Genomic DNA, 22,725 nt, shown 5'->3' with positions numbered 1-22,725 from the left:
GTTTGAGAAGCGGTAGCGGATTCGGAACATCTAATTTTAATTAGATTGGGATTTTAATTTTTTTTTTAGTAACAATATCGATTGATAGTTAAAATATGATATCTGATTCAAATACTCCTCACATATATTTTATTTCAAAACAGTGATTTGTTTTTTTAATAGCTTACTTTGAAAAATAATGCTTGATAATATAAACTTTTTACGATCTTTATTCGACAACATTAAAATTACACCATCATTCAGTTCAAACAAGAGGCCTATGGACAACATTGCTCACCTGATCACATTAGCTAAGAAACCACAAATCGGTTCAGTATTGAAAAGTTTACAGGGGGGGGGGGGGGGGGCTTAAATTTTAAACTACCTGATGATGCTTCCATACCAATATAACAAATACTTTTGTTGTTCTTTCGTATTTATATATAGATTTTTCCCTACATATTCCTTTGTAAAAACTTATCCCCCCCATTATTTGAACACACTTGAATTTTACACTACCTGATGATGCTTCTATATAAATATGACTAATCATGCCTTGTATGTTCTTGAGAAGAAGATTTTCCCCCTATATATAACTATGTAAAACTTTGATCCCCCATGGTGGCCCCACCCTACCAGCCGGGGATCCCTATTTTAACAAACTTGAATCTACACTACCTGAGGATACTTCCATTTCAAAAAGACTTATCATGGTTTTGCTATTTTTGAGAAGATTTTATTTTTTTCCCTACATATTCTTATGTAAAACTTTGATCCCCAATTGTGGCCCACTCTACCATAGGTCATGATTTGAACAAATTTGAATCTACACTACCTGACAATGCTTCAATATCAATAAGACTGAACATGGCTTTGCTGTTCTTAAGATCTTCCAAGTTTTTTCCACTATATATTCTTATGAAAAACTTTTATCCGTCATTGTTACCCCTCCCTACCCCCGGGGGTCATGATTTGAACAAATTTGAATCTACACTACGTGAGATTGCTTCGATATCAATATGAGTCAACTAGCCTTTGTTGTTCTTGAGAAGAAGATTTTTAAAGATGTTTTCCTATGTATTCTTAAATAAAACTTTGATCCCCCATTTTTCCCCATCCCCCCCCCGGGGGGGGGGGGGGGTCATAATTTCAACAAACTTTAATCTTCGCTTCCAAAGAATGCTTCGATATCAATATAACAATGCATGGATTTGCTTTCCTTGGGAAGAAGATTTTTTTCCTATATATTCTTATGAAAATCTTTGATCCCCCATTACGACCCCTCTCTACCCTCAAGGATCATCATTTGAATAAACCTTTTCTACACTACTGAGGATGCTTCCATATAAATACGACTAATCATAGCTTTGCTGTTCATAAGAAGATTGATTGATTGATTGATTGATTGATTGATTGTATGTTGTTTTACGTCCCATTCGAGAATTTTTCACTCATATAGAGACGTCACCATATACCGGCGAAGGGCTTCAAATTTTGACCTTTACTCGGCACTCAGGGCCATTGAGCAGTGAGGGATCTTTATCGTGCCAACGCCTGCCTTGACACGGGGCCTCGGTTTTTAAGGTCTCATCAGAAGGACCCGCAATTTTCACTTCAAAGTGCCGAGCGCATGGCGAAGGAACAGTTGCTACCCATTTTTTATCGACTTAGGTCAGTCGCGGCCGAGATTCGAACTCACGACCTCCGGATCACGAAGCGAGCGCTCTACCGACTGAGCTACCGTGAACGGTCATAAGAAGAAGATCTTTAAAAGATATTTTCCTAAATAGTTTTGTGTAGATTCTTGATCCAACATTGTGGTCCAACCCTACATTAGGGAGTCATGATTTGAACAGACCTGAATCTACACTACCTGAGGCTGCTTTCATATCAATATGACTAAACAGGTCGTTGTTGTTCTTGAGAAGAAGATTTTTAAAATTTTTTTTTTCCTTTAAATTCATATGTATAACTTTTATCCCCCATTGTGACTCTACCCTAATGCCAGGAGTCATGATTTGAATAAATTTTAATCTAAACTATGTTAAAAAGGTTCCCGATGAGTTTCATTTTTTCTGGCCCAGTGGTTCTTGAGAAGAAGATTTTTAAAACGTGACTCTAAATTTTCACTATTTCTTAATTATCTCCCCTTTAATGAAAGTTTGCCCCTCATTTGAACAAACTTGAATCCCCTTCACTCAATGAAGCTTTTTGACAAGTTTGGTTGAACTTTGCGCAGTGGTTCTGGAGAAGAAGTCGAAAATGCTAAAAAGTTTACAGTCGGACGGACAGACAGACAGACAGAAGGAAGCTAGACAGACGGACAAGAGACAAAATGTGATCAGAAAAGCTCACATGAGCTTTCAGCTCAAAAGGGGTAAAAATGATATTAATGTGATTTCAGAATGCTCCAATTATAAATATGGTGTAAACTGCAGCATGTCTTGTGGTCACTGTCGGTATCCTTCCTCGTGTCACCATATTAACGGCTCTTGTTTAACTGGGTGTAAACAAGGTTACCAAGGGACATACTGTCGACACGGTAAGGTATACCACAATCTTTTAAGAGATGATGCTATGTTTTCCCTTCAAAGTTGGAAAAATTTTCAATGCAGATAATTAAGTTGAAAATCAACTCCAGAAGAAATAACTAATGAAAAAAAAAATAAAAAAATTTATATTATTAATATCTCTAAATATTAGTGTGTCTGATGATTTTCAGAATGTGGGCCATATACCTATGGGTACGATTGCATGCAAAACTGCAGTGAAACTTGTGCTAATAATACGTGTAACTCCTTCTCTGGGAAATGTACAATATATGGGGTTAGTATATTGAGTTATGCATGTAGTTTGCATAACATAAGATAAATTATCAGCATTACGTTATTTTGATATTAAGTTTTATCAATATATCGCAATATGACTATTGTGTATATTACGCACATAAAAGGCCTTCACTCAGAATAATGACGAAGACGATCAGGCTGCAGTCATTGGGGGAATTACAGGAGCTTTGGTTGCCGGCCTTGTAATTGTGATCGTTGTGCTGATGTTGAGGTAAACTTTTCTTCCAATTTCTTTTACGAAGCACTGCTTTGAAGTTGTATCATTATGGATTTAAGTCTTAGACTATTGAGTACTTATTACTTTTTCATCTGTTTTACAAATTATTAGGTGCCATCTACTCACAGACATAGGGAACAAGCAAAAGTCTACAAGGGCAGTAAAGTGTGAGATATTTATTTTGTAAGATTCCTCATCATATGTGATACTTAATTATTGTAATCTAATATAAAGTAAAAACAATTTGGTGCATTGTGATTCTAGATACTAATAGAGATGGGGAGGAAAACGTTATTGGCATTGTTTCCAAAACCTCATCGTCCTCAAAATGCCTGAAAAATAAAACTTCCATGACAAACAAAGATGAAAAATCCCTGATGCGTAAAAAAGTGGATAACGTGGTGGACATTGACGAGGATGAAATAATACACGCAGAAAACCCGTATGGTGAAATGTACATGAATAATACAACCACACCGGATATTCCAATGAGTCGGTTAGAGCGTATCATTTCTGAGAAAACCAAAGATGATAATGACGGATTCCAGAAAGAGTATGCGGTAAATTGATATGATATGATTTGTCTGTTATTAAACTGATCACATGAGAATATGGTGAAAAAATATCAAAGATCTTCCTTGAATATTTTCTTTTAATTACAATGTCCAGAAAAGGTTAAACGGCTAGGTCATTCTCAGGCATTGTTTAAGGTAAATAGTTTATGGCTTATTTACACATTTTGCAATAGTGATAAGATAAAACAGTATTCATTTAACATTTAGCTCAAGACACAAAATTATAATGTACCAGGGAATTAAAAAAATGCACTATACATTTTACAAATAAAATGCCACTTGCTTTATTTCAGACATTGCCTTATGGCGAAAATCATAAATGTGACATTGGAAAGAGGAGTAATAATATTCCTAAAAACAGATTTAAGACAACGTTCCCTTGTACGTCTATATATAAGTTTAATTTTCACTTAATGCCAAGGATATTTGAAAGAACAATTCTGAGGATGGTTAGACAACACATCAACCGTTTTAAGAGGATAAGGTTTTGATATCATTGAAAAGAGGAGGAACTTATGCACACATTGTCAGGTCATTGTATTTTTTTGACATAATAACTCCGTACATGACTTCAGTATTATATATGCTTAGCATGACCTCACGAAAACGGAGTAAGGCTAAAAAGAACTTCTTCGAAAAGACTTTTTCAAAAAAAAAAATCACATAGAGCTTTCTAGATAAAGTCTTTATGAAAGTTTCTCTCAATCAGCAAAAACACATCATTGCATTTAACTTTGACTCAAAAAAAAAAAAAAAAGAAAGAAAAATCATCGTCTTATTACTATGTATAGTCTTATCTCTATTCCATAATATAATTATTCAAGAACATATCGAGTTTCAAATTATTATATCTACACGTGAGCCATTTTGGGTTTTATGCAAAATGTGGGACAGCAGTAACAAAACCTCTCCTGGCCTTTAATCGTTTCCGCAAGTTAGTTAAAACACCTGACGAATTTATGTCAGTAAATTCTGCAATATAGTTCACTATTCTACTGTCATTTACAATTTACAACTTTGTCATTTTTTCGCAGCAAATGTTTTTTGCCCAATATTTGGCACGAGTTTCCATAAATCATATTACATGTATGTTTGACACGCATTTTGACGGCCCTCAAATTGCACAAGCCCCTCATTATAACTTCAAATGATAGATATAAGTCTATGTAAATATTATACCAGATGGCAATTGTGTCAATTAGCGTGTATTAAGATAAACAAATGTTGACTTTTAAATCTAAAACACTAAAATTCGTCCTATCTTTTCAATGGTCATATCTTAACAGAGAGGATTCTGACGTCATTGTTTGAGTGGTTATTATCAAGAAGCAATTTGACGTCATAATATATATGTGCATATCTCCCGCTCGTTCCAATGAAACTACCGTTAAGGGGTTGATATTAAACAGACCTTTCTCAGATTTTTTTTTTTCAAATGTCCTTCGTATCTTAATATATATAACTTGAAATATTACGTTATGTACATGTTTCCCGAAATAAATTTAACAAATGTGGTAACTAATTTATTATTATTAAAAATAGATGACCATTCAAGGGTCATATTAAAGACTGAGGCGGGATCAGACTACATAAACGCAAACTATATTGAAGTAAGATTTTCCTTAGTGCACTATCAATATCTACAATTTATGAATTTATCTGCAGAAAATTGTTCAGATTTTTCAATTCTAAAATCATATTTTCTCTTTGTAAAATAAATAAGCACTTTCTAAATATTAACTCTTGCACGAATTTTTCAAAGAAGTGAATTTAAATTTATCGAAATAGAAGCATAGTTCTATTATAATTATAAGTATAATACTTTTGTTTTGTATTAACATTTTAGGGCGCTGCAAGAGATAATGAATACATCGCTTCACAAGGTTCTTTCATTTCTTATGTAAATGTCTTACTTAAGATTTTATTAAAAAGTATTTGTTTCGTATAACACTAGGTAACTTGCTATGTATCAGAAAACGAATTTCAATTGTCACTAAGCACAAATTCATGCAACCTGAAATTTGCTGTATCAAGTAAATCCGGGATAAAGGTGATTTAGATTTCTCCCAGCATATGTTCTTTAATATAACCTGCATTAAGCGACATGCTGTCTAAACGATTATCAACAGTATTGTCCCTTTATTTCTGAAGGGCAACTGTTCGTGCATTGTGTACATATTTTCCTATGTATAAATTAGAAAAATAAGTGATACTATTGTTAAATTTGCTTAGACTAGATGCAGATGAGTCCGTTCATTACAAAAGGTGATTGAAGTAGAAATTTGAGTTAAAACATAGTTTTCACTATTTTTTTCACAGCATTGGTTTTTGTAATAGTTATAAGGGTTGCATGAACATTTGCAATATGTATATATTGTGAGCCTTGAAACGATGCTCTGAATAACTTAATGTCTTCTTTATTTCATTTTAAGGACCAAAACAAAACACTGTCGGTGATTTTTGGACGATGGTTTGGCAAGAAAATGTCTCTGTTATTGTGATGCTGACGAATCTAAAGGAAAGAAATAAGGTGAAATATTGTAAAATTTATAATAAACATTAGTGGTTTAGATATTGGATAAGAAAAAATGGTGACAGCTTGACGTATAGAGTATTATTAAGTGAACAAATTATTGTTGGTACTCCTGAAGTTATTGGCTCTATTTTTTCGAAATCGCAGCAAATAATTTCCTGAAATGATAATGAACATGGAGAATGATAGCTTAAACTTTTTTGTCTTGATACGAAAAATAATCTACGAATTTATTACAAAAGAAGCAGTCTATTACATCATTAAATACATTTTTTTTTTAATTCTTTCTAAAAGCTAGTTGTGGAAAAATGTACAAATCTATATATATATATATATATATATATATATATATATATATATATATATATATATATATATATATATATATATATATATATATATATATATATTAGGGATGTCAACGAATAGTCGACAATTCGACTATCAGTCGAATGGACCGACGATCGAATAAGAAAACGACATTCGAATATTATTTTAACTAAATAAAAGCAATAAATGAGTGATAGATGAAATGGAATTCTCATCAAAAAAATGAGAAACAGTCTTTTCTCATAGACAGTCGATAATTTTCCTCAACAAAAAACGGTAGATTTTCCATGTACGTATAGAAAGTACAGCAATTATAAATGCTTCACTACTGCGAGAATTTATTGTCAGTAACTGCCTGTGTTGTTTTTGTAATAAATTACCAACCAATATAATGGGCTTTGTTTGTAAAATTATTCATTGGACAATTATATTATGTTATTTTAAGTTTGCTCAAATGCAAGGAATAAACCTGTTTTGATACATCGATAATTATTAAAACAATGCGCTTACATTTTAAACTATTTGAGGGCATTTTGATAGCCCCCCCCCCCCTTTCCATTATATTTCATAATAAGCTTTAAAAAGTATCGGCTTGCAATTTTTTAATGCTTACTAAATAAAAAATGACTGCATGTACAGGCCGATTTATGAATTCTATTTACGGGGAAATAATAAATTTTGGAGAATTAGGTTTCTAAATTTATTTCATAGAATCATGCTATCCACGTGTTACGTTGCATTAATTTTGATGTTACTTTTTAAATAGATTTAAGTAAAAAGGTTTCTGAGTATATACCAATGAAGTATGAAATAAAATTTTATTTTCAGAAAATGTTCCGAATATTCGACTATCGTTCGAATAATGCAATCGAATGATCGACTTAGGAAAATAAATATTTTGACATCCCTAATATATATATATATATATATATATATATATATATATATATATATATATATATATATATATATATATATATATATATATATATATATATATATATATATTTGCCAAAACTCCATGAAAATAGGGATCCGTCAAAAAGCTTCATATTTTCTTTCTAATATATTTGAATTTTATCAATAAAAAATCTGCATAAAGATGTTTATGTATTACCAAAATAGTAGGGTTTTATTGTAATATTAAAAAAAAAAACATAAATAAGGGAAATATTTTAGCTGTTATGCAAGTGTTGACGTCAAGACATTTGTTTTCTTGTTTTCTGTTTAACTTCATTTTGATTTGAATTCAGATATATTTAAACGCTATACAACAAAATAATATGGTAATTTATTATATACAAAACTATACTTAAAATCTTCCATGTCTAATTAAAAACCATATAAAAAAACACAACTAAATAGCAATGTAGAGAATAATTGATTCCGCTACATGGGATGGATGAAAAGTATTCCCCAAAATGAGTAGAATAGAAAAGAAATAATTGCTTTTACAACCATCTAAAGAATGTTTTTTATGGTACTATGTTTTTTTTTTTTTTTTTTTGTTTTGTTTTTTTTTTTTTTTTTTTGGCATCGAAGAAGTTGGAAAGGTCATTTATTTACCCTCAAAAGAAAAACTTTCACTTCTTTCCTTGAGAGATGTTTTTTTTTTTTTTCTCTCTTGAGCAAAATCAATAAATCATTCCTCATTTAGTTCCATATTTGTGGTCGTCTTTGAAACATCATAAAGATGATACTATACAGTAGAATAGAATATAACATTGTAACATCATCTTATTACACATTGTCCAAATTTGTGTTCATCAAGATCAAGTGTACTCAGTACTGGCCAGATGGAAACACACACATAAACTATGGAACTGTGTCAGTAAAAATGATCGAAGAAAAAGAGTATGTATTCTACATTGTACGAAAAATGACTGTAATCCATACGGAGGTGTGTATTTTTACAAAACTAATAGAATCTGTATTCCCTTATCTCGTCACATTGATTTGAAACTTGAAAACATTTTCAACAATTCGAAAAACGTTAAGTATATACTTGAAACCAGGTGGATTACCTTAAAATTGTTTTATCACATCAACATTATATAATAATGTAAATTATACCCTTTTACAGACAAAGAAATCACGTGTGGTGACCCAGTACCATTATACAGCTTGGCCTGATCATGGCACACCTGATCCTCTCTGTCTTGTTGTCTTCCTTGGTCACGTGACAAGAACAGGGACCAATCAGAAAGACTCTCCTACTGTTGTGCATTGCAGGTGCCTTCTACTTAAGATTTGTTTTTAAATGAGATTTTGGCTTTAAAAACGGAATTGCAATGAGAAATTTCATAAATACTTTTGGTATTATACAATTTAATGATCAAAGATATACATAGGGAAATGTGATCAATGTATTACTAGACTCACAGAAATCTAAGATAACATTTATGAATGAATGTTTTGCCTGATTTTCAGTGCTGGAATAGGTAGAACGGGGACATACATAGCAATAGACGTTCTCAACCACATAGGAAGAAAGACAGGGAAAGTAAACGTAGCAGAATATGTCAAGAAGATGAGAAAAAACAGGATGAATATGGTCCAAACATATGTACGCCATCATTTGTGAAATACTTATAATCAGCTCTCCAAAAATATTAGTTTTATTAAAAAACAATTCTTAAAAAGAGCTGGTAAATTAAGGAATGCTGAAATAACAATCCTTGTTTACAGTCATTAAATAACAATGTATTTAAAATAACATACTGAAATAAGAGTCTATAGCAACACATCATATAGTTTTGTAAAATTATAATACCGAAAGAACTTTCGGTGTGTTAAATAATACTTTTTAATAAATAATAGTTTATGTCAACTAAATAAAAATCACAATCTATGTCGAAAAACAATATTAATAAAACATATTTGTCAACCCTCCTAAACGCCAATCTATATAAAATAACAATACTGAAAAAGGCCTCAATTAACCCTCTTATGATAACAGACTATGTTAGCCCTCGCTAAGGACAAAATTTAAAACATACCCTCCTAAAATACCAATCTAGCTGTTTGCAAAATGAACCTCAAAAACAGTCTATTCGTTTCCATACTTCTGTGATAAAGAATTTGAATGAAAAACAGTACTAAAATAGATAATATTTGTCAGAGAATTAAGTAATTAAGTATTTAATCACCATTTGATACTTGTTAAAAAATCTTTTAAAATACAAAAGTTAAAGATTTATTAAAGACTTCTTTAATGCAATTGGCTAAGGAATGACATCAAGATCTTAAAAAAGGATAATTTGAATTACTAGAAATGCTTATAAATCTCGAAACGTAAACAAGAAATAAAATTATTTGTTGATTTATTTGTATTTCTTTGTTGATTTAATTCGATATAAACTCAAAGATTAACTTGTTTTTTTTTTCTTCATTTTTTTTTTTTTAATTTCATATTTTATTGCCTCGTATGAAATACTTTGTATTCTAACAGGACAATAATGATATTTCAGGAGCAGTACATCACTATTTTCCTTGCGTTAAACGAAATATACAAATCTCCTGTGAATGTAAACACAATTGAAGAGTTTACTGAAAAGGCGCAATCTATCACAATGGACAAACCAGCCAATCAGAGCGAACTACATAAAGAATTCCAGGTACCGAATAAGGAAAGAATGAAAGAATTACAATCGGCAACGAAAAGGAGTGTCTGTCTGAATGGATATCATGTTAAAATGAGTTATTGACTGGGTGAATGGTTAGAGATAAAAGTTATTTGAGAGATGAGTTGGGGGAAAAGGATAGAGAGACCAAGTTAATTTAGTGAAAGAGTGAACCAGAGAACAAGTGAGTTATTGAGTGAGTGCTTGCAAGCGTGCATGCGTGGATGAGTGAGTGAGTGATCCTTCAAGCTAGAGAGACGCTAAGCGAGGAATATTGGAAGTGAATGAGTGAATGAAAAAGGTGAATATAACGAACAGTGATTACCAATCATGGAAGCCTAGTGGTAGTGCGTTTGCTTCGTGATTGGAAAGCCCGGTTTCGATTCTCGTTCGCCGCCTTAGTGAGCGAATCAATGAGTGAGTGTGATCGAGTGAGTGATTGAGGAAAGATTGCAGACTTTCATCCAGGCAGAGAGAGAATGAGAGTATTGAACAAGTCGTCAAATTCAATACGTATATGAAGTGTTGTAAAATGGGCAGTCTTTAGGTCAGTAGAGAGACTGAATGAGTAAATGAGCGTCTGAAAACTTTGAGTTTTTAAGTGTTTTGATGAATGTACATGATATTGATGTAACCTAAAACTGGGGTACTTTGATAAAACTACATGCAATCGGGGCATTTTTATTTTTATTTTTTCTGAAGAGCTACTCAGAAACCTTCTTGGCTTAATATCTATTTATATAGCTTTTGATGAAAGTACGACCAACATACACCGACTCTGATTACAAAATAGCTAAAGAAGGCTGTGGTGGTGAACACACGAATAGTATACTACCTCGTAAGTATTCAGTCTAGTAATCTAAAAGGGAATGACAGGATTTTTTTTTTAATCGTTCGATCATTTGATGATTATTATTTTTCTTGTGTTTTTTTTTTTTTTTTAGATTCTATTTTCTATTTTATTTCCCAGACATATCATATAACATTTGAATTCCCTATGTAAATCTTTATGGCAGCTGCCAGGGATGGGGCCTTTACTAAGCTCCATCAAACAAAATAACATAAATTATTCCTACATCATCTCGCAGGACGATGACATGATAATACTTGAAGATGAAAACTAAGTAAATTAAATGATAATCATACCATTGTATATAGATGTAGTATATAATTGTATATAATAGTATGTAACACATACATGGATAATTATTATATATGCATTATGAGATTAATCTTACAATCAAAAGAAAAGAAGAGTATAAATGTAGTTAATAGTGTATGTATATACATTCTCATTGCTGTCAAAAGAGGAGATCAACACACAGTTACTCTTTCTTTGGGTTCTTCTTAAGCAGCACTATTAGGGTGACAGAACCCTTTTAGCAGAGGGATTTTTTTTTTCTTTTCCTTTTTTTTCTTATAAAAATAAAAATCTTTTCTTATAAATAGATAACATGATCATTTTTTATTTTATAGATTGTTGTATACATTCTATAACAAATTACAGTAATTTTATAAACCTTTCAATAATATCTACATAATTCAAAACTTTATTACTTTACACCAAAAAGCTGTTGATTTATTTTTATATAATGTGCAATATTATATTCAGTTTCGTCAAAATTTTCCATTCTACAAAACATTCAAATGTTCAATGTTAGTCAAGAAACGTGGAAATCCATTTATCATCAAAAGATAAAACTGGCACTGGATAAAAGCATTGCGAAATTCAATTACATATTAATGCACAATTTACGTTGTTGTAATATATATATATATATATATATATATATATATATATATATATATATATATATATATATATATATATATATATATATATATATATATATATATATATATATATATATATGGTTAAATGGAAAAGGGAAACCACAGAAAAGTTTTCTATTTGCTGTGTTGTTGAAGACATTTAATACATCTTGTTTTTTTAATGTATAAATGTAAATATATTACGGACAAAGCTTCCACTCCGTTTAAAGTTAACATTTAATGGGAAGACATTGTTATTGGTCTTTATTTTGAACGTAACGAGAAAAAATACTTTTTGAACGACTTTATTCCCTTAATTTCAATAAAAATATATAAATGCAAAATATTTTGTAAGTTTTTTTTTCTAGATACTGTCAATTTCTTAGTAGTTAGATAGTAATTATGCAAATATGATTTGCTGATATTAGTTCACATGCGAAAGGTTGTATCGGTTCAGAATTGAGGAAAAATAAAGAAGAAATTAATCAATCCATACAATAAATACAAATAGTCATATATCTTGAAAAAAAAAGAGAATTGAACATTACATTGCGATGTTCGTGCATTTCACGTACATTGAATTCAAAGTTGTTTTTTTTTCTTCTAAAAATAAACGTTCTCATTTCTCTAACGACAATATGAAATCATTATCAATTTATTGCTTCATAAAATATATTTCTTTATTTCTCTAAATAGTGGACAAATACAGTGTCCATCTCTCATCTGTTGTGTCAAAACGAGGAAACTTCATCAACGCAATATGTGTACCAGTAAGGAAACACGTAATGTAAAACTGATGATCAAAGAATTTTACCGAAAAAATAATACAAAACATATATGTGTGAATTTCATGTAGATTTCATTACTTACTTTAAAAATTTGCCATTTATAACATATCATTGATGTATTTTGAAATAAAAAACCCTAGAGTTCTTCTGCTCTCACAATATGAAGGGCTAAAAATGGGTATTCTACTGCTTTACTTTTTGCAATCATAGTCATATACAAACAGAAGAGGGTTCATAGTGACGCAGTATCCATCGACAGAGGACGCTGCAGACTTCCTACGCTTGCTCAATGATGATGAATCTGACACTGTAATTTGTATGGAACCACTCAATGAGATTGATTCGGTATGTAGTTGAATATCCAAAATGTTTTAGGTACTTACAAAGAGAAAAATATGGTATTGTAACATTTGTTCATTCCCTCATGTATCCAAAATGTTTTAGGTACTTACAAAGAGAAAAATATGGTATTGTAACATTTGTTCATTCCCTCATGTATCCAAATCTGAATTAAGATAATACAGAATTTTGCTAGGGAATTGTAATTTGTTGCATGAATAAATAATTTGAAGGATCAGAGTAAAATTTTGAATATAGACGTAGTAATTACTATTGAGTTTTGAGAGCCCTAAATCCATTCTAGAGTACGGCATGGTTACCAAGTCCATCTTCTTCCAAGGTAGTAACTCCTTTTACTGTTCACTATCAATCAAAGACCGGAACTTACGTCATAAGTACTATTATTCACGTCATACAGAATAATGTAAGTAAACTTAATTAATGATGATTCATATGTATATATAATTGCTGTGTTATATACACATCCTTATCATGCTTAATTCGGAACACAATATCATTTATTTTTAATCAAATCGAATTTAACTGCTTCTCAAATACTACATTTGACCCTGTTCTGCACATATGGATCAATTGTTTAAAAGTTTTGTAATTTATTTATACAACACGATAAACATGAGATATGTTTCGTTAACATGTACATTCCTTTTTTGCTTTTTTGTGTTTACTCAATTTAGAGTGAGGAGGAAGCTCAGCCAGTTACGATAATAGAACCGAAAGTCGCCATCAAAACATCCGGAAACCCTCTAGACACATCCCAGCTTAGAGGCCTCGTATGTGTTGCCCTGAGTTCTGAGAATGAGAAACCCATTACAGTTGTCAGCAAGTAATTAATCCATAAATGCTAATATGCTCAAGAAATTACTTGATTATTTTCTTTTTGGCAGCAAAAAATTTGTCATCAGCTTGTCTGCAGAATGCAGATTGAAATTCTGCACTATTATATAGTGCTCGTACATTTCTTTGAATACTCTCAAATAGTTAACTGTTTTGCTAGGATTTGGATGTCAGTTAGAATCCATCAGTATTGTGTTTTGTTTTGTTTTTGTTTTTTTTTTGTTTTGTTTTGTTTTTTTTTTTTTTTTGACTGTTTACTGTAAACAATTTTCGCATGTTGTTAAAACAACCAAATGTCACAAACCTCGCAACGATCTGTTAGTAAAAGACATCTCAAATAGTGTATATGTTTTTAACCTTGACAAAAATATACTTTACTTGTCGAAGTATACACGACAATGAGCAAAATTTGTAGTTGACCTTGGTATTTTAAAACGCTCATAACTTGGGCTTTTGAGTTTTTTCTTTCATTTCACTTTTTTTACCAAAAGGAGACACTCTGTGCATTATCAACATTCATAAAATTTGTCTGACTTTATCGATGCAAAGACAAGATCGGATAAGAATTGACAAGCAAAACTTTAAAAGGTGGTAAATGTGGATGTGACGGAGCTGAAGCATGTATAAAAGAAAATTAAATGATTTTATGATTTTTTTTTACCCTTATCATGTTTAATACATCAATAAGATCAAACCTACATGATGGATAAACAGGAACGTGGAGACGATAGATAAGTCTTGAGACTGGTACCCCCCCCCCCCCCTTGGGATTTGTACAGGTACTTAATTTAGATGTAAAGTTTGTTGTTTTTTTTAAATAATTTTATACCCTGTCCACTCCCCAGAAAAAGCACAGCCCTCTCCGTCTTAGAAAGTTAAAGGGAATAATGTGTAGGAAGAAAATTAGACAGTGAAAGTGGCAACTTGTTTAATTCCCTCCAAGGTTTTTTTTTTTTTTTTTTTTTTTTTTTTTTTCAGGTTCGAGCGAGTTATTTATCTTTTTGGCTTGCCAAAAATGTTCTGAGTTTGATAATGATCTGCGTTGGTGTGAACCCTTCTTGAATATACTGGACCCGCGAATGATATAATTTAAGTTTGGAGGAGAAAATCGTTCACTATCCTTGTTTCCAATTCTGTGAAAAAGCCTCTATTGTCAGAAACACATTTATTTTTATTTGCATAATTTTTTTGATAACAGAGATGGTGCATCCCTGTGTGGTGTTTTCTGTGCCATCCATAACGTGTTACAACAGATTAACATGGATGACAGGGTCGATGTCTTCACTGTCGTCAGACAGCTTCAAGTTCGAAGACCAGAGTTGTGCGCTAATCTTGTAAGTAGCAGTCGCAACAAAAGTATTTGCGGAATATACCTAAATAACTTTCACAATATGTCCCTTGCAGAAGAAAAGTCTAAATAGTCGAATATAATGTGTATGGGGATGCATGCCAATCCGCATATTGGACATCCTTTCTTTCCTGAGTTGTAAGAGTTAGTTCACCTAATAATTAGATTCCTTCAGGTTTATTCGGGCTCTAGTCATCAAACGAGATTGTTTATACTCTTGTATCATCAACGCGTTAGTTGCCTGATTCCCCCTAACAAAATGTTCGTACGAAGAATTTTTTTTTTTTTCAATTCAACAGTCAGATATGTCCCGTATGCAGATAAATAGTGGTATATTTTTACGTCAATGCAGGAAGTAGACGAAAGAAAAGTTGAAGTTATTACGTTTATCATAAAGTTTAGTTGCAAACTGCCATTACTGTCTTCTAGTAAAATATTCAAATATAAACCCAATGTGTCAGATTCATTGGTTTTCCATGGATATATCGATTTAATGAATGAATGTAAATAATATTAATTGATAAAATCTCATGGAAGTTCACAGCAAGAGGCTTTTTGTATTCATGTAGAAGTTTTAGAATGAAATAAATCTTTTGTCATTAGACTACGAAACAAGTCGGTCAATAATTGGACACAATCAGTACATGGGAATTCCAAGTAATTATTGGAAAACCTGGTCTAGGAAGACCACAAGGATGTTGACAATGAAAAATTCAAGCATCTTTTTAATTTCAACTTAGAGTACTTCAGAATATCAGATTGGTTTTCAATAACGTAAATTTATAGAAGACTAATGACAAGATAGGGAAATTTCCATACTTATTAAATTTCCATACTTATTAAAAAAACAGTTGTCTATGATAAAATTCTGACCAATAAGATTGTACGTTTTAAAGAACTTAATATGGCAGAGGAAAGTGTCCAAAAAGACAACTATTTTATGTAAACGTTTGTTTTCCACTTTGTTTAACAGCTATTTAACTTTAGAAATATAACTATATATTAATTACAACACATTATGGATATCCAGATTTGTAAGAGACAAGAACTATATCGTAAGAAAAATGGTGTTAAATTCCTGATTATTTAAGGTAATGGTTATATTGACTTTTGAATTCGGTCTACTCGTGACTATAAGCACTTATTCTTGTATCTGGATAATCTCGGCCCTCAGCCTGGTTCATACAGTCACGAGATGAACTCATCAAAAGTAAATAATTGTTTAAATTTAATCCAACAGTCGATGTATGTATAATATTATGTCCCTTTGAAAATATTACTTTACCTTGTCAGAAAATAATACGAAGTAAATTCTAATAATGATAAATAAAATTAATGTCTTAAAATTATGCAATTTTTTTTTTTCAGGATGAGTATGGTCTGGTCTTTCGATCAGTATATGATCACATACAAAGTTCCACGGAAAATATTTACAGCAATCAGTAAATGGTGGATCCAGAAATGGCGAACTTTTTATAAACTGAGAAATAATAACATTAAGTTGTTGAGGTTATGCGGTTTTCCTTTGTTCAGATTTGAATTTGTTGAGGAGTTTGTGAATGTATTCAATTCACCTAACATGTCACAATCGTAAATAAAAATTGCAGAATTAGATATCGGATTAACACCTTTCTCAGTCTAATGCCTCATTAGAAACCTAATGTGCATTTCAATAGCTTTGAATACTTAGACTGTTCCCTGTCCCGAACATTCAGAAAAATTCTGTATATGTCAGCAACCAGTTCATCAAGAAATATTTTTGATTGTTTATGAGCATCCTTATTAGAAACCAGAGATTATCCTTTTGTAGGATATCATGTAGCATTATTATTTACATCACTAGTATCAACAAACTCTGGCTTTAATGTTAAGTAAAGGAAATCAGGTTGTTTTTACTCCTTATTAAGGATGTATTGAATGTTCTCTTTAGTTTGAACTACATTGATTAAAAATGGTATATACTGTGAAATCATTCATTTTCGTGGAGACCGATTTTCGTTGTTTTCGAGGTATAGAGAGACCCACGAATTCATGCCAGCCACGAAATGTAAGATGTCATATACATAACTACTCAACGATTCTTCATCCACGAACTCAAGTCCCCACGGACCCATAGTTTTTCCTAAAACCACGAAAATTTGACCCCAAGAAAATATCTTATTTTACAGTATACAATGCATTACGTTTTTTTTCATTACTGAAATGATTGTGTACAACAAAATTTATGTCAGAAAATAAAATGATTTTTTTTTTAGCTTTTATTCTGTTATTTTACTTTAAACTTTTTTTTCATTTAAAGAACATGTATGGTCTTATCAGGTCGTGTTTTACAGATCAAGTCTAATTTATGTAGGGAGATCATTCACGTGGTGTTAAAAAGTCATTCAAAATGTTTTTTTTTTTTCTTTTAAGGGTGTCAGTGTATATATCCCTTAGTGTGAAGAAAACACTTGTCTTTTTAAATTGAACAAAAAGGTAGTGAGACTAATGAGAATATATAACGACTCCCTAGACTACATATATTAGGAGTAACACATGTCACGCAGTCCTAACTATATCTGTAACATACATGTATAAGCAAATATAGATATTGCAGAACTAAACAACAAAATCTTTGATATTATTTAAAGGAAACATGAATGAAACAAAGATAATGAACAGTAATCAGGGTCAAAGTCCAGTCAAGGAATATTTATTGTGAGCAGAGAAAACACGGACCTCTGAAAACAACGCTGGAAATCAAGTACCATGGAGGATTGAACATTCCATGACATGATCGGGTATACGGAAAAAATCCGTACCCAGCTATGTTAATGTCGCACGAAGCAAGTAAATAACCTTCAAAACATATCAAAATATCTTCAACTCGGTTTTGAATTCAATATGTGTGTGATATGAATATAAAAAGAAACAGTTTTCACAAAGGGATCGCTCACCTACATACTGACATATTTGTTTTGATATCACATGACCTGATTGATCACGTGACAGTCAATTATATTTTTTCAAGTGTTACACATAAATCGTTTCAGCTGTATCCTAGAGTACCTAAAAAATGCTTAGGACAAGCTGTAGTATTATTAGTATACGAAATAATTCTTTAGAATTTCAACTTACGCACGCATTCGAATAATATCGAAGATCAAATTGACACATAACGTTCTGAATAAGACTAGAAAATGTTTCAAATCTCTCTCTCTCTCTCTCTCTCTCTCTCTCTCTCTCTCTCTCTCTCGTTTCTTTCTTTTTTTTGGGGGGGGGGTACCTGTTTCTTGTAAAGATTATTTTAGAAAAACCGAACCCCTTCAGTCAAAATTGTCATAATTTCGAGCATCATATGAATGAATAGTGATTTGGAAATATGCAACGAGCTCATCATCGATTTTAAAAGGTCATTAAATTTATAATGCACAAAAAATACTAAAGGGTACATATATATTATTTGAATTAATGATCAATTAACATTTTTTTCTATTATTTATGTTGTTGCTTGATAAGTTTTAATTGTCTTTTATACATAGTAATTTCTTTCAGAATGACACTTTAAAGACTATTTTATTTTAATTTTGCGATGGTTTTGTGTGTACTAAATAAATATATCAAGAATCAAATTAAATATTTCCTCTTACTTAAAAAAATCATCGACGTTAATATTCTTTTCTTCGTTTAATGTGTATGGAAGTCTGGGACCTTTTTATACACTGGGGGCATTTCACAAAGCTTTAGAGAGAGAGAGAGACCAGATCTATTTGAAGGGTAAACAAAAACTGCAGTCATTCAGTGCGTTGCATTATCACTTACGGAATTTTAATTCACATGGAGTAAATGAGGGACACGTCCTTGAGACTTACTAATTTCTTCATGATACATACATGATTGAGGCATATCATTAGTAAATACATAAAATGATTCTAGCGTTACTATAAAAAAGGTGCAAACGCGATTCTAGCATTAAAGTTGTTAGATTTATATGATTGATTGACTGATAGATTGTATGTTGTTTTACGTCATGTTCGCGATTTTTTAACTCAAAGAGAGACGTCAGTAAGCTTTGAGATTGGAAATTATGAGAGGACATTGAAACTACAAGCAAACGACTTTAAATTTACATAATTGTGTTTCAAGAACAGGATGCTTGATGACCTAGAAGATATGCATTGAGATTGATGCTTATTTATATTTACAAGTGTTGGTGCAAAGATATGTTTCACGAGTTAAATAAAATATATATCAAGTGCGTCTAAAGGAGTGGTTCATAAAGAGATGATGAATTATTAAAATCCATTAATTAAATATACAAATTTGCATTAAATTGAATTGATTAAACATTTAAAACACTATTATTAAAACAACATCCATTTGGTTCACAAGATATATTCAGCAAATATTACGCTGTCAATGATTCTTTTTTCGAAGACAGCTCGCGTAGAGCAACACTATATTTTTTTTCATAATGATTGATTGATTGTGTGTTGTTTAACACCCAATTCGAGAATGTTTCACTCATATAAAGACGTCATCAGATATCGGTGAAGGGCTTCAAATTTTGACCTTTACTCAGCACTCAGGGCCATTGAGCAGTGAGGGATCTTTATCGTGTCAACGTCTGCCGTGACACAGGGCCTCGGTTTTTAAGGTCTCATCAGAAAAACCGGCAACTTTCACTTCAAAGTGCCGGGTGCATGGCGAAGGAAAAGTTGCTTCCCATTTCTTTTATCGACTTAGGTCAGTCGCGGCCGAGATTCGAACTCACGAACTCCCGATAACGGAGCGAGCGCTCTACCGACTTGTGAGAATGAGGTGAAGCGAAGCGGGTATATGATCTTGACCAAATAAAAAAAAAAAAACGGAATCTAAATTTCCCAATATGCTATTTTAAGAGTATGTAACACAGCAGCAAACGATAGAGAAAAACTATATATTGAAAAAAGAAAATCACAATTAACATTATCTTTTACAATTCTTATACTAGAAAAAAGGAAAAAATCAAAAGTATGCATGCTTAAGATAAAGTGTGTTTAAAATCTATGGGGTAACTTTCTTGAATACCTCTGATTAAAAAATACTTTGAATAATTTATGTTTAAAAGTCAAATAACATTTGCTTGAAAAATTACATTTATGTTAATTTGGTCATTTTTAAATGGCCTATTAAGGAAGAGGGTAAAAGGAGCAAAAAATTGAAAAGGATAAAAATTGTTGTTATATATAATTTACCGTAGAAAATTTTAACTAACCTCTTTATCCCAATAATTATTTGGATTTTTATACGTGTATATTCACACCAATAAAATTTCAATTCATATGAACGACCAAATATGGAGATGATCATATATAAACCCTTTTTTGCATAACCTTTCCTACAGATTCAAGAGTCTGTGAACATATGTTGTCTTTTTTAAAGTTTTTTTTTTTTTCTGTCGATATAAAATTGATTTGATATATGGTTATTACCAACTTCTCATTAGCCTGTTCAGATATTTTGTTTCCCTCTGTGAGACGTGGAGACCGGTCCTTCGGATGAGACCGTAAAAACCTAGGTCCCGTGCCGAAGTAGGTGCTGGCACGAAAAAGATCCCTCACTGCTCAATGGCCTTGAGTGGCGAGTATAGATCAAAATTTCCAGCTCTCCACCAGCAAGCATTGACCTCTCCATATGAGTGAAAAATTCTCGAGAGGGGCATTAAACAATAGACAAACAAACAAACAGATATTTTGTTTATCATGAAGCGTTCTTGTCCAGATGACAACTTTTTTCCTCTGCATGAATAATTTATACATCTATTACTTATCTTTTGTTAGTTTTCTTTAGTTAATTTTATTTTTTCTGTCTTGTTTTGATTTTTTTTTCATTTATAAATTCATTCGTGTAATCTTTTCTTAAAATTTGTACACAACATTATGAAAGTGCTGTAAAAATGACAATGAAACAGTAATCCCGTAGAATTGAAACCCTTTATATTTAAAAAAAAAAAAAGAAGCCTAAATTCAAAGAATGAGAAACATTTAATTCCCATTTAGTGGAGATTGTCTTATTTCCCAGTTCGTCATCAATTACCAATAATTAGACTTATCAAAGGAATGGAAATAACTTCACAGTAAGAGTCAATTCATTATAAGTTTGTTCGCTTTAAACTTATTCTACTGTATTGATATAGAATGTAAATAGCAGTCATGTCTCATTTTCTCTTGACAGGTGATTATATACATTTGATGAATTAAAAGCTTGCAGTATGTGATGTTTATTAGTCCCCTACCGGTGAAACCGGAGGGAACTATAGGTTTTTCAAACTGCAAAATCTACAGGGCATAGTTCGTACACCAAAATTGGTTTCCTTGTTCTACATAAAGGATTCTTTATTTTATCTATGTCCCATTTTTTTTTATATAAAACCTAGGCATTTGGGGTTAGATCAGTGTTTGTCTTTGGTATGTGATGAATCAGCACAACGAAGTAGTCATTCAGATCCATAGAAGGCGTTTTAATTTCAGTTCCGGAAGTCAACACTTTGCAAGCGACGGGAATTATCAGGCACTTTTGGAATACTGTAAAGATTTACTCAAATGGCGGCATTTTTTTTTCTAATTTTCAGGCCATTATTTACAAATTAAACTGTCTACGAATCTTTTTCTAACGTAAAAACTACACTCAAATGGCGACAATTTTTAATTCTCAGGCCTTTATTTATTAATTGAATTCCCAGGTATGTTAAGGCAGCACACAGACCAGAATTTGACGAATAAACATTTTCTGTAAAATGTTACATTGATAAATCAGGAAATTTAAGGACTAAAATTTTACTATCCATTCTGTAGACTTCAATGAGTCCTACGCTAAAAGTGCACTCCATCACGACGTCTTCATGTGACATCCATAAAAAAAAGATGCCTTAATGAGGAAGTGAAAAGTTCAACTCTACCCCGAGGATAATTAATTTCAATTTGTAAAAATAGTTTTGTAAAATCATCACTGGACCATGAAAAGTGCTGCTAGAGTCCTACACTCCTATCACATGAATAATTATTCCTCACTTTGGGATGAAACCTTACAAAAAAGTTTTACAATTTGTACTCAAGGTCGAAAACAAAAACTAAAGAATCCAAAGTTTTGTTAGAAATAAAAATTATTAACATTCAAACAACAAAGGAAAGGCTGATCGGGATGTAAAAACACTGTCTGCCTTCTTTATACGAAAGAAATGTAAAATTATATCAACATACTTAATTAATCAGCTTCAATTCCCCTTGAATCACATGATGATCATGTTAAATGCTTTTAAACCCTAATTTCATATGTTTGTTTACATGATTTCTCGTTCGGTTCATTTCCACTCTGCAAATATTGATTAACAGTCATGACGTCATGGATTTCGTATTTAACCCCGGTGACAAATACATACTAGGTATTTATAGCATCCAGAAATAACAAGATTTTTTTTATATTAAACTTTTGCATGTTTTCATTCATTTCTGGGACCTAAAGTCAATCATTTAATATAGATTTTTAGAAATCTTTG

The 22,725-nt window shown here is 31.5% G+C and overlaps 1 protein-coding gene across 1 annotated transcript; it reads left to right on the top strand.

Moving 5' to 3' along the window:
* Window positions 1-2,418: 2,418 nt before the first annotated feature.
* Window positions 2,419-16,655, top strand: LOC133203114 (receptor-type tyrosine-protein phosphatase epsilon-like). The gene is made up of 20 exons (XM_061338962.1): window positions 2,419-2,521; window positions 2,702-2,805; window positions 2,933-3,039; window positions 3,157-3,212; window positions 3,310-3,605; window positions 3,914-4,001; window positions 5,163-5,230; window positions 5,467-5,503; window positions 6,053-6,150; window positions 8,255-8,383; window positions 8,567-8,715; window positions 8,914-9,049; window positions 9,954-10,100; window positions 10,851-10,944; window positions 12,576-12,649; window positions 12,878-13,012; window positions 13,311-13,430; window positions 13,702-13,850; window positions 15,060-15,195; window positions 16,578-16,655. The coding sequence occupies exons 1-20, from the start codon at window positions 2,419-2,421 to the stop codon at window positions 16,653-16,655; spliced, it is 2,304 nt and encodes a 767-aa protein (XP_061194946.1).
* The last annotated feature ends 6,070 nt before the right edge of the window (window positions 16,656-22,725 follow it).

This window comes from Saccostrea echinata, unplaced genomic scaffold, assembly GCF_033153115.1.
Source record: "Saccostrea echinata isolate AGI-Se365-2 ecotype Australia unplaced genomic scaffold, CSIRO_AGI_Sech_v1 ptg000048l, whole genome shotgun sequence".
Classification (NCBI taxonomy): Eukaryota; Metazoa; Mollusca; class Bivalvia; order Ostreida; family Ostreidae; genus Saccostrea; species Saccostrea echinata.
The sequence above is the reverse complement of the archived record's forward strand: the minus strand, read 5'-3'. Positions and strand labels throughout refer to the sequence as shown.